At 57.9% G+C, this 12,962-nt stretch overlaps 1 protein-coding gene and 1 long non-coding RNA gene across 7 annotated transcripts; one reads left to right on the forward strand and one right to left on the reverse strand.

The window, feature by feature from the left end:
• Window positions 1–128: 128 nt before the first annotated feature.
• On the reverse strand, window positions 129–1,581 carry LOC112402743 (uncharacterized). The gene is made up of 4 exons (XR_003003759.1): window positions 1,418–1,581; window positions 1,180–1,260; window positions 662–885; window positions 129–360 (listed from the first exon to the last, which is right to left on the reverse strand). It is a non-coding gene; the product is annotated as an uncharacterized LOC112402743 (long non-coding RNA).
• Window positions 1,582–3,012: 1,431 nt separating this feature from the next.
• HSPB7 (heat shock protein family B (small) member 7) lies at window positions 3,013–5,854 on the forward strand. 6 transcript variants are annotated; one of them, XM_024749861.1, is made up of 3 exons: window positions 3,013–3,227; window positions 3,703–3,819; window positions 4,988–5,854. In XM_024749861.1, exons 1-3 carry the CDS (start codon window positions 3,036–3,038, stop codon window positions 5,165–5,167), a joined length of 489 nt encoding a protein of 162 aa, XP_024605629.1. In that variant the 5' UTR covers window positions 3,013–3,035; the 3' UTR covers window positions 5,168–5,854. The 6 variants fall into 6 exon arrangements, with proteins under 6 accessions (XP_024605629.1, XP_024605627.1, XP_024605631.1 ...); XM_024749859.1 differs by having other exon boundaries at window positions 3,013–3,216; window positions 3,674–3,819; XM_024749863.1 differs by having other exon boundaries at window positions 3,013–3,216; window positions 3,674–3,804.
• Window positions 5,855–12,962: the final 7,108 nt, after the last annotated feature.

Consider the following 12,962-nt stretch of genomic DNA (forward strand, 5'->3'; position numbering starts at 1 on the left):
TGCTCTTCCAGCCACAGCCCCCTTTCTGAAAATCATGATGGCCCTTCAATGACTTGTTAAAATCCTGAGGCCCTGAGCCACCCTCTGCCCCTAGATGTCAGCCAAGTTAATCCCAACTAGGAGCATGTGTGTGTTGTGAGCGGTGGGGTGGAGGCTTGCTGCTCTGCATGGACCTGGGCCCACCATTGCTTCGGCTGCCCCAACCTGTGTACAGTAACAGGATAATTGGCCGCCCTGTTGACATCCCAAACCTGTCTCTGGTCTCGGGCAGCTGCTGGCTCCAACTCATAGCCAGCATCGGCCAACCAGCCAGCACCGCACGTCCACACCCTCACCTCCGGCCCTGTGAGCATCAGGAAACTGGGAAGAGGGAAGCAAAGGGACATGGTGCTGGTGGCAAGTCCCTCCCAAAGCCATTTCCCCCTCATGCCAGCCCCCAGCTTCTCCCTCTCCCGCATCAAGCAGCGAAGGGTGAGAGCTTGATGCCGAGCAGCTCTCCCATCCCTAATGGGTCCTTCACCACTCGGAGCCTCAGTTTCCTCTTCTGTCCAATGAGGGGAGCCTGAGAGCCATGGCGGCAGGGCCCTATCTCTGCCTCGTTCATCACGAGTTCCCCAGAGCCTCAACGGTGCCCAGCACATAGCAGGTGTTCAGTAGATACCTGCTGAGTGATGAGTGGTTTCCGAACACTGGCCTGTGGGCTGGCTGAGTGGGGACCTGATGGGAGCCGATTCCTGGTCCCTTCCCTAGACCCCAGATCAGAATCTTGGGGTACATGAGAAGAGTCTGTGTTTGTTGCAAGTCCCTCCAAGTGACTGGGGTGCCCTGGCAGGTATGGGATTCAAGGCATTGGATCATCTCTGAAGCTCCTTCTGTCCCTGGGATCTGAAAGGAGAGACATGCACAGAAACAGGGGAACGGCCTTGATGACATTTCAGGGTCCCTCCTGGCCATTGAAGTCAGTGGATCCAGTGCATGTGTGGGTGATGCCTTAGGGATGGGGTAAGCGGGGGGAGGAATGGTGGGCGGGGGTAGGTAATGAGATCTGACGTCCAGGAGCAGTGACTCAGGCCTCAGCGCCATGACCTTGTGTCTGCATTTAGCCACTGGCTCCTGTTTCCCTGGCGGGTGGCAGGCTTCTTGGTCCCCCACCCCCACCCCACCCTCTTTCCATCTCACCTCAGTGCTGGTAACTTCCTGGCAGCCCTACTGGAACCCCGTCGGCCAGGATGGGTGACACAAGCTGGGCAGGAATCTCCACTAGACAGACAAACAGACCCCTTTGGCTCCAGCCACCACTCTGACCCCACTTCACGGACTACCGGCACCAGTGGTTACCCGTGTTGATGGACCCCCCCGCCCACCACCGCAGGGAGGAAGTGCTGTGGGAGCCAGAGAAAAGAGAAACAGTCCCTACCTTCAGGAGCCCCCAATCTAACGGGGAGACAGGCGAACCCCTAACCCAGGGAACTGCCAGTCTGATAGGGGAGAGAGGACCCAGGAGGACCATGTCACATTCAGGTGCTGGGGTGGGCAAAGCCAGTTGGTGCAGCGGGCATCTGGGCAGGCCCCCCTGTGTGGGCTGCAGCAATCAGAGAGGGCTCCATGGAGGAGGAGGAACCGGAGCTGATCTGGGAAGGAAGGGCAGGATTTGGAGGGGGGAGCAGAGGCCCCACACTGCAACTTGGGCAGCAGAGGACCCCCGGCCTCCCAGAACGGCCTTCCCTGCTTCATCCCCTGGTCCCGCATGATCTGTGCACGGGCAAAGGTGCTTCTCAGGGGCGTTCGGGACCAGACTGTCTCCATACACAAATGTTCAGCCCACCCTGGCCTCCTGGAGGGTTTGGATCAGATAAGACAGGGTTCAAATCCCAGCTCTGCCACTTGTTCGTGTGCAAGCCCCAGGCTCTCTGTGAGGCTCTGTTTCTCTATCTATAAAATGGGAATACCATCTCCTTCCTGAGCCGTGCGGGGATCAAATGAGGCCATGCTGGAGAGCTCACAGCCAGGAGCCTGTGCCCAGCAGGCACCTCAGAAGTCAGAGCTAGAATGATTGTCTTGCGGAACTCTCCTTTACCTCTGACTAAGACCCTGCCCGCTGCCACCCCCAGCATCTCCTCTGAGCTGGAGGTCAAGCAGACATTTCCTGGGAACATAACCTTCTATATTGTTAAGGACCATTACTAAATTATCTGCTCTCCACCCCTGAGTCCAGGCCCAAGCCCCAGCCCGGCCTCAGCTTTCTCCTCTTGGGTCCCGAAATGTTCCAGAGTTGGGAGGTGGAGGGTGGGGAGGGAGGTAAGCATGAAATCTGGGTCCCCGTGGGAGCTGGCAGGGGAACAGTTGCACGTTCTATACCCCCCTCCGGGGCTGTCTCAGTCCTTCCTAAGAGATGGCTGTGAACATTATCTGCCCTGAGGGAGGGAACCCCTCGCCTCACACAGGGGTCCAGCAGGTGGGGGTCCTCCATGCACCCCTGACCTCCTGACCTCGCATCTCCCACTCTCCCCAGAGCCAGGGGCTTGGGCCTTTCTGCCCTGATCACTCATACCTACATCCCTCTACCCAAGGGCTGGAACTTAGGGGGAGAGGGGATGGAGAGAGAGGAAACCCTGGCCTCAAGGAGCTTGCAGTCTGGTGGGGGGGACACAGAAACACGGAACACACACAAGGTCCTGAGGCGGGCCCAGGGGTCTGAGTGGCGAGGGGACAGCATGGGTCCCCATCTCGTTGCCGTGGGAGGCTCCAGGGCTGGAGTTATCGGCCTGGAATGCTGGGCAGTGAGCTCAGCCTCCTGGGCCTGCCTGTGTTGGACTGTCAGCAGCGCCGTCTCACTGGAGAAGATTTCCAGCCCCTCTGGGCCACCGAGAGGACTAAATTTAGCTGGTAGACAAGGGGCTGGCCCCGCGCCCAGGGACGGTTGGGCCTTATAAAGCGGCGGCAGCCGGGGCCCGGCACGCTCCCTCCGAGCCTGCTGCCCACGCGCCCTCCTGTCCACCCTGCCCACTGGCCAGGGCCCGGCCGCCCTCCCGTGGATGAGCCACAGGACCTCCTCCACCTTCAGAGCGGAGAGAAGCTTCCATTCTTCTTCCTCCTCCTCCTCAGCCTCCCACACCCTTCCCGCCCAGGAGCCGCCCATGGAGAAGGCGTTGAGCATGTTCTCCGAGGATTTCGGCAGCTTCATGCGGCCCCACTCGGAGCCCCTGGCCTTCCCAGGCAAGTCCTCCGTGGGGAGGGGAGGCACCCAGGGAGGGGACACCTGCTCCAGGGCACCCCCGACATGGATGCAGCTGCCGAGCTGCTGGGAGCAAGTTCCGTACAGCTGCAGCCGCGGGTGACCACTGGGACAGGTGCGGCCACAGAGACAGATGTGGCCGTGAGAACAGGCAGGCCTTCAAGAAACAGCTCTGGCCTGGGGCTCAGCTACACGCACCCCTACTCCAGGCCTGGGGTGGGTCACTACAGACATATACACATACCACCCTACCTGTGCTGGGTAAGGCCCCATCCCCCAGGCGGAAAAGGTGTGCTGCAAGAGGGCGGGTGGCAGGGAGGGTGGCAGCTACGGCTGAGGGGGAGCTCAGGCCCGGGTGGCCAGCCCCTTCCCTCCAGAGGGGGAGCCCTGAGACCTGGGTTCTGAGTGCCAGCCCGCCCGCTGCTCTGCTTACGGCAGCCCTCCCCACAGCCCGTCCCGGGGGGCAGGGCAACATCAAGACCCTGGGCGATGCCTATGAGTTTGCCGTGGATGTGAGCGACTTCTCACCTGAAGACATCATCGTCACCACCTCCAACAACAACATCGAAGTGCGAGCTGAGAAGGTGAGCCCGCTCCCTGCCCCCAGACCCTGGGTCCCACGCCTGTACCCTCTGCCCCGTGTCCCCACTCATCCCGGGACCCCGCATCCTGCCCAGTACCCCTCAACCCCCAGGACAAACTAGAGGCCTCGCTCCTGTAGCTGGTGGGCCACGGGACCCCCTGTTGCTGCCTCTCTCTGCCCCAGGCTCCCAGATGCTTTCTTCCGGAGTCCAGGGCAGCTGAGGAAGCCACAGGGGATGGGGGAGGGGGGGAGGGATGCTGCAGGGAGGTGAGAAGGGAGATGAGAGGAAGGAGATCATGACTGAGGCAGGATAGCCCTTCCTGTGGGCATCTGGAGAGGTGGGGGGCTCACTGGTCCCTCACCTCTGGACCCCTGAATTAGGCCCAAGGTTGCACAGAGGTCCTGCACTTCAGGGTCACACACACCCCAAACCCCACACTCCCTCCACCCACAGGTCTCAGGGTCACTTGGTCACTAGGGTCTCTGAGTCCCAGCTCCCAGGAGGCCTGCACCCTGGAGGAGGGTGTGGCCCTGGCTGAACAGGGATGCTGCCCCCCACGGGCCAGAGCCACTGCTGCTCCTTAGGGAAGAGGCTCGGCCCAAGGCTGCCTCTGGATCCCCCTCGGCCTGGCTTTCTCCCCTGAGCACAGGAGGCTGGATGCCCGAGGGGCGCCTCTCAGGGAAGCCAAGGACTGTGCGCACCAGGACCAGTGGGCAGCACGTGCCAGCCCTGCCACCCTCGCCAGTGACTCAGCCGCCCCAGGCTCCTCTGGACACCATGTGCTGGCTGAGTCACGCAGGAGGGGCCGCCGGCTGAGCCCTGACGGTGGACACCGTGTATCCGGGTACCCAAGAGGGCTCAGCTCTGCTCTGTGCCACCTCCTTGCTGCTCAGGAGCCCCAGATTCTGCCACTGAGTCTCCTCCCCATCGGAGCTCCCCCACCAAGCCCTTGCCTCTCCCCCAGGACCACTGGAGCTCCTCTAAGCACCTCGGTACCTGTCCCTGCTCAGCCCTGGCCAGCCCCTAGACCGGGCCTCTGCACCTGAGAGCAGAACCCCTCGGCACAGGGGGTCCCAGCTGGGGTTAGACTGGGGAGCAGGGGCTGTGGCTGGACGTGAGCAGGACAAGGGTGGGGTCAGCCTGCCCTGACCCACTACCCCTTCCCCAGCTGGCAGCCGACGGCACGGTCATGAACACCTTTGCTCACAAGTGCCAACTGCCGGAGGACGTGGACCCCACGTCGGTGACCTCGGCCCTGAGGGAGGACGGCAGCCTCACCATCCGGGCTCGGCGCCAACCACACACGGAGCACGTCCAGCAGATCTTCCGGACCGAGATAAAAATCTGAGGGCCTCCCCCTCCCTTCCCCCAGCTCCCCCATCTTCCCCACTGGCCGGCCAGAGTGGCTCTCCTGACCCCCTCATGACAGCTTCCGGGACATCTCAGCCCAGGTTCAGGCCCTGACACCTCAACCCCAGACCCCAGGTGGGTCATCCCCTCCAAATGTGGGCTTCTGCTCTACCCAGGGCAGGCCAGGGACCCCCTTGTTTCACGCATGGCGCCCAGATTCCAGATATGGCCTCGTTCACTTAATCCAGAATAAAGGGATTGGGATGGAGAACAGGAGATCCCGAAGAAGCCAGTTTGGGGAAGGGGGATTGGGACAGGCAGGATCTCTGGGCAAATAATCTGCAGGACAGACAGACAAATTCTGATCTATGGAGTCTCTGCAGGGCAGGGGCAGGGGGACTGGGGACCTGGGGACCTGGGACCCCCTTGGCCAAGGGGAGCGGGAGAGGCAGAGGGAGATCACAGGCAGAGGTTCCCAGCTAAAGCGAACTGGCCGGGCACAGGGAGGCCAGAGACAGCCATGATGGTCCGCTTCCCCTATGCTGCCCTCCAAGCCCCGAACCAGCTGCCAGGCTGTCTGCCCACAAGGTGCCCCAGCCAGCCAGCTGTGCCAGCGCAGGGCCACATTGTGTCTGTATATAGATGGGGTTTTTCCAATACAGCTGGTTCGTGATAAACTGTGTGAACCGTCTGTTACCTGCTCATATGCCCCCAGGTAAACCTGGGCCAAGGGGTGGGGCTGATCCTTCTCCCTCCCAGCCAGAGACCTGGGCTCCCGGGGCTGCCTCCACTGCAGACAGCTTACCCCACAGAGGAAGCATGCATGGGGCTTTGGGTCCTCAAGGTAGGACCCCAGCTTCCTGCCAACCTTCCCTTGTGGCCATTCACCTCCCCCATCCCGTCCTCTATAATCCGTGAAGCTATAGGCTTGGTGTGTGTATACCACACACACACACACACACACACACACACGCACACACACACGCACACACGCACACACACGCACACACACACGCACACGCACGCACACACACACACACGCACACACACACGCACACGCACACACACACACGCACACGCACGCACACACACACACGCACACAGGCGTACACACATGCACACTTATCTTTGTCCTTCAAACACTAAACATTACCACTGGTTAAAGCCAAATCCGGAATGTTCTAAAATCAGATTTGCAATCTCCATTCTTCTCAATGGGGACAGAGTCTGAACAGTTGAGCGCCCAGCTTAACCACTGATGGTTGGATTTGAACCCACGATGTCAGAAGCTGCTCTCAAACCGCCCTCCCAGCCCTCCGTGCAGTGGGGGGTAGTTCCCCTTATTCTGCCTCTCAGCCTGTGCGCCCTGCGCCCACAGTTTCCTGCTAGAGAATGTCCTAATCACAGGAAGAGTCCCCACCCCAGCTCCCTCCCAGTCCCCAGTCCAGGGCAAGGACCTCCCGTCTGCCTTCATTCTGGGGAGCCCCAACTGCCCCCCGTGACCCTGGCTCAGTCTCCCACATACAGAAGCAGGGGTGATGGGTAAGGGTGGTTCCCAGTTAGTCGGGGCCCCTGGAGCAAGTAGCAAGGCCAGCCTCGGCCCTCTGCACCTCTTTGGTCAGTGTTCTGTAAGGTGCCCTCTCACCCCTGCCATTCTGGGGCCCTTAGGAAATGACTTGGGGTGGGGGGCGCAGAGCAGGGTTCTGGCATTGTACCCCGCACACACAATAAACGACAGAACCATGGACTTCTGGAGATCACCCGCCTGAAGTTCTCAAACTTGGGATGGGGCTGGAGGCAGCAGAGTGCGAAGGCCGGGGATGAACAGACATACCTTTCTTGAGATTTGGGGGCAGGGGTGGTAGCTCAAGCAAAGTTCAAGACCTCACAGAAATGTGGGTGTCCTTCGGCCCCCTCCTTTGGCTCCCAGGTCCACCAGGGCAATAATCTGGGAATTATTTCTCTGAAAAACCTTGCATCGCCTTCTCTTCCAACTGCCAGCCCCTGCTACTACCTGCCAGGCACTGTCCCAGGCACAAGGACACCAAAGTTGGGCCAGCTGCACTGGGTTGCTCTTGAAGCCTATCTCATACCAGATGGGTTCTGAGGACCAGAGAGGCCGAGTGACTAGCCTAGAGTCACACAGCCCCAGGGGCATAGCCCGGCTGAAACCTGGCTGGGAAGCTGACTGGTTCAGGGAGTCTGAGTACCCTTTGGAGGGACTCACACGCACACCCCCAGGCGCTACTGAAATCGGAGTTCCTCCGCAGAGCTCCTCCGCGCAGCTCGGTGCAGACGGGAGGAGGGGAGGGAAGCGGGGGCGCGGTATTTCCAGCCTCCGTGACTCACTGATTCCACTGGGCTATTTGCAGCCCGACACTCATCGGCGAGGAGTTGAGGGGAGGCGCCGGACCAGCTTTCCCCCTCCCTCGACCCCCACTTGGGGTCAGGCTCACCTTGGCGTCCCGACCCCAGTGGCGTCCCTCCCTGGGCCGGGCTGGCAGGAAGCTGGGCTGCGAAAGGGGGCATTTCCTTAAGTCACCAGTGGGGCCGAATACTCCCCACCCCGCAGGCCCCAGCAGGCCCCTCCCCAGATCCCGGTTTTAGAGGATGAGGGCTGCGCCGCGGACAGAGCGGCCGCTGGGACTAGGCACGCCTAGAGTGAAGGTGCCCTCCTGCCAAGGTGACCCTGCGGAAGAGGAGGGCGGGGACGTGGGGACTGCAGGCTTTCTTTCGCTGGCTCCGCCCCCTGGCGCCTGGGCTGGCCGCCACGCTTTGTCTCCACTGGCCCCCCACACTTTCTAGGCTAAATATAGGCCTGGCTGCGGGCCCTGGGCCCCGCCCCCGCCCCGTGAAGAATGATTATAGCAGCCGCATCCATTGAGCACCTAGTGTGTGCCAAACACATGCTCATCCCCACAACAATCACAAACGCAAGGTAGGTACCAAGGAGGACAGGAGGTTCAGAGAGGTCAAGCAACTGGCCCAAGGTCACCCAGCTTAGAAGTGGTATGGCTGGAATTTGAATCATTGTCTGTGACTCTAGAAGGTCCTCTGCTGGGTCACCCCAGATCAGTCCCCCACCACCAAAGGGCCGAGGCAGCTCCCCTGCTCCCTTCCTGTATAGGGAAGGGGAACTCCTACATCTTAGAGCTTTTGGAGTGGGGGTGGGCAGGAGGCCGAGGCGGTTGAAAAGATGCAGCCTTCTAGGGCTAGAGACCTGCAAGAAGGTCCAGGTCAGGTGGTGCCAGAGGGGTGTGGAGGACTTAGGAGGTTCCATCACTTTCAAAGTCCTAGCCCAGGCCAAAAGCCTCCTCCTCCAGAAAGCCCTCCAGAGCTACCAGCTCGGAGTCACAGACAGAGCCCAAAGAACCCTAGGTCCAAAACTTGTCTTTAAAAGAAGCTCAAATTCAGATGAAAGGAGCACATGCCTGGGAGTGAGGGCAGACCCTGAGGCTTGGTTGGCCAGCCCTGTGTCCTCTGGGAGTTATTCCAGACTCATGGTTTGATGGTGGGACCTAGGCCCAGGGAGGGGTAGGATCTTGCCCAGGGTCACACAGCAAGTCAGTGGCAGAGATGAGGTGAAGACCCAGGACTCTAGAACTGCAGGCCAGAGCTTCTCTACCAGACCAACCCCCCATCCCCAGGCCACCCTTCCCCGACTCACCTCCAACATTGTACGCGTCCATCTCCCCCCTTCCCCCATCCTCTTCCCAGTCTGCCTTGGATCCCAGTTCTGCCATGGCAGAAGATGCCTTATTCTGCCCTCCTGCTCCCGAGCCTGGCATGGGAAAGGAGCTAAGTAAATGTTTGTAGAATTTTTTTTAAAGTTAAGAAGCCTCAGTAGAGGGTGGAGGGTCAATTGCGGACTCTGGAGTCACACCGCCTGGCTTCAAATCTTGGCTCTGCTGCTTCTGAGCTTTGTGATCTTGAGTAAGTAACTTAACCTCTCTGTGCCTCCATTGCACCATAAAATGGTGCTTAATAGGATCTACCTGCTGTGGTTGTTCTGTAGTTCACTTAAGGGGCTTGGCACATGGTGGTTGACTCTAGCCCACATATGCCATGCATTGAAAATGCCCAGAAGGGCTCATTTAGAGCCCTGTTATTTTATTTAGATTTGGATCCTGACACCCCCAGTTCACCCACACTGTCTCTGGCTCCATCAAAACCAAGACTTGGCGGACTTCCCTGGCGGCACAGTGGTTAAGACTCTGTGCTCCCACTGCAGGAGGCCCAGGTTCAATCCCTGGTCAGGGAACTGGATCCCACATGCATGCCACAACTAAGAGTTCTCGTGACGCAACTAAGTAGCCCGCGAGCCACAACTAAGGAGCCCTCCTACTGCAACTAAGGAAGACCTCCTGCTGCAACTAAGGAGCCTGCCTGCTGCAACTAAGACCTGGTGCAACCAAATAAATAGATTAAAAAAGAAAAAAGACCAAGACTTGGGCTGGTAGGGCAGAGGAGCTGCCCTGTACCTGGGGTCTTCTTTCCAGGAAAAGCAGGTGAGGCGGAGCTAAAAGGTATGTTCCCCAGGGTCCTCTCAGAAGACCTGTCTGGGCCCTGGGGGTAGAGGTGGGGGAGAAAAGCACCTGGAAACCTTAATTTCTCATCACAAACAAAGATCAAGTAACCCCCTCCCAGGCTGCTGTGAGCAACCAGAGAGAGATGGTGTTTTAGTATAAGCGTGATAAATGCTAAGCTCCTGTTAAAATCGCTGTGCTTGTTTTCTGAACAGGGAAAACCGAGCTTCCACCCTCTGGCTCTGCCCTCAAACAAGAGAGGGTCCTGAGGGGCATGGTGACTTGAGTCGGCCAGCAGGAGCCTCTGGGCAGGGGAGGAGGTATTGTTTACAGTCAGCACAGCTGGCCTGGGGCTCACCCTGGGCAGCCAGCCAGGCCAGTCCTGAGCTCTGAGGCCCTCCAGGGCCTGGACCCAGGGTCAACCTTCCATGGGAGCCTGAGGGCTGCTAGACCGGGTGGGGGCCCTCTGAGGTGCCTCCCTGAAGGGCGCAAAGCGAGGCTGCTGGCCCCAGGGAGCCAGAGAGGAGAGAGCAGGACAGCAAATCTGCCCCTTCATCCCTTCCTTCCTTCCTTCCTTCCTTCCTTCCTTCCTTCCTTCCTTCCTTCCTCCCTCCCTCCCTCCCTTCCTTACTTCTTTCCTTCCCACACAATTCTTGACCACCTATTATGTACCAGGCACTTTTAGGGCACTGGGGACACAGTCGTGATTAGGCATGACTGCCAACCTGGAAACACATTCACTGATTCACACATTCCACTCACTGGTTCAGTAAAGTCTTTCATCTCTTTGTTGATTCTTTCTCTCAACAGCTTTTCAGTAAATTCCTGCAGTATTGTGGGTAGGTAAAGCTCGGAGGACGAACTACCTCCATTTCAACCCTGGCTCTGCCACTTACTATCTGTGTGACCGTGGGCCAGTTGCTTAACCTACCCGAGCCTCAGTTTCCACATGTGTAAAATGGGACAGCACCTCACAGGACTGTGGTGAAGAGACTGAGCTGTTCTCCTGCACCTGTGTACCCCCAGCTCAGTGAGGGCCTCAGTCACGTGTTTGACCCCCAAACACTCCCTACACACTGCCAGGCCCTAGGCTGGGTCCTTGGAGAATGTCATTCTTCCTTCCTTCACTCATTCAACACACATGAACAGAGCACCTACAGCATAGTACAGGGTTATGATGCTATGACTACATAGTCACACTGCCTGGGATTGGGATTTGGGCTCTGCCTCTTTCTAGTTGGTGACCTTGGGCAAATCATTTCATCTCTCTGTGCCTCAGTTTCTTCACCTGTAAAACGGCAACAAAAATTATACCCACCTCCTGAGTCTAGTGTGAGAAGAACTGAGGTGACGTGTGGTGCATATAAAAACATCAGTAGTTATTTTTCTAGATGAGAGGGATTCTGGTTAGAATGAAAGTCTGGCTTCTGAAAACTTGACCCCACCAGATGGCTGGCCCCATGGAGCCGGCCCCTCGGCGCGCAGGTTGCCGCCCTCCCCACCCAGACCAGGGGGTGGTGCCTCCATTCTGATGATAGGGCGACACCTTCTGGCGCAAAGCTAGACCCGCAGCCCCACACTTTTCCTTGTGGGTCTCAAACTCCCTTTGCAGCGACGTCTTTGGGCTTTTCTAGTCCAGTGATTCTCAGCAGGGGGAGGAAAGAGGAGGCGGGTAAATGTGATCCAGACTATTCTCTCACCACCTCCCTAATCCAGACTATCACCCCCTTTGCCTGGATTAAGGTGCAGCCTCCTCAGCTTCCTCCCCTGCCTTCCTATCCCAGCGCAAGAGCTAAGGAATTTTTTTTAAAGGTAGGTCATGTTGCTGTCTGCTCACAATTTCCAACGATCCCCATCTCAGAATAAAATAAAAAGGCCTCGGGAATTCCTGGCGGTCCAGTGGTTAGGACTCCGTGCTCTCACTGCGGGGGGCCCAGGTTCGGTCCCTGATGGGGGAATTAAGATCCCACAAGCCAAGCCAAGCCATGCAGCGCTGCCCAAAAAACAACAAACAAACAAAAAACAAAGACCTCATCGTGGCCTGCAAGGCCTCACATGATATGGTCCCTGTCACTTCTCGGGCCTCTCTGTTTCGAGTGTGTACATGCATTGTCTCCCCCAGCTGGAGGATAAGCTCCTTCATGGCAGGGCCTTGTCTGTCTATCACTGCTCCATCCCAGGGTCTAGCCCAGAGATTAGCACACAGTGGGTGCCCAACAAATACTTGGTGAGTGAATGAATACTCCAGCCAGACTGAATAACTTTGGTCCTTCTCCTTGGAACACTCCCCACCCCGGCCCCCTTGCCTTTGTATGACTCACTCACTGGTCAGATTTTAGTTTAGATGCCACTTCCTGCAGGAAGCCCTCCTTGATCTCCTGTCCCTAATGGGCTGGGCATCCTCCTCCAGCACTAACATCATTCTCTGTGCCCTTACTGTTGCACTTACCAGAAGCTATTGCAATAGTCACCTTCTTCTTGCCTCCCCCACCAGGCTGTGAGCTCGTTGAGGACAGCGTCTGCTCTCTCTAGATCCCCTCTGTTTAGAAGAGACCCTGCCAGGATGAGAGGCCATCTGCTCTACAGTTAAGAGGAAGAAATTGAGCACCAGGCTGGCTTGGGTTCGAATCCCAACTGCACCAGTCTATGAGACCTTGAGTGCATTCCTCAACCTCTCTGTGCCTCGATTCTCTAATTTGTGAAATGGGTACAAAACAGTGCTTCCCGGTACTGACACCTGGAGGATGTCACATCCCTGGCACAGACCAAATGGTCAGTACACGTTAGCCACTAGTGTTTGTAGGAACCTAGTAAAACCGTCATTGAATAAATGAACATTCAGCAATTTTAATCCAAGAGCCTTGAGACACTCTTCCTCAGATGAATCTCACACAGCTCTGTGCATCTCTTAGACCTACACTTCCCCTCACAGCAACCCCCACTTCCTGCTGAGGACAGGACTGCCCTGTGGGGTAGGGACAAAGCCCCCAGCCCCCTTTTCTGTATCCCTAGAGGGCAGTATAATCCTGGCATGCAGCTCAATAAATAACATCTCTTATTTTCATTCATTCAAACATGGTACTCCATTCCCTTTCTGAGCACTTCTGCCCCCTCTTGAGAAGCCAGTTCCCCTTACTTCCCATCCCACCTGGGCCCTTGATTCTCCCATCCTGAGTCCTGTGCCCTCCGGGTGATCCCTAGTGACCTACACACTTGCACGTGAGCTGACAGCAGGCAATGTGCTACCCCTGCCCATTGTGCTGGGAG

This window comes from Neophocaena asiaeorientalis, unplaced genomic scaffold (assembly GCF_003031525.2).
Source record: "Neophocaena asiaeorientalis asiaeorientalis breed wild unplaced genomic scaffold, Neophocaena_asiaeorientalis_V1.1 scaffold275, whole genome shotgun sequence".
In the NCBI taxonomy this organism is placed as follows: Eukaryota; Metazoa; Chordata; class Mammalia; order Artiodactyla; family Phocoenidae; genus Neophocaena; species Neophocaena asiaeorientalis.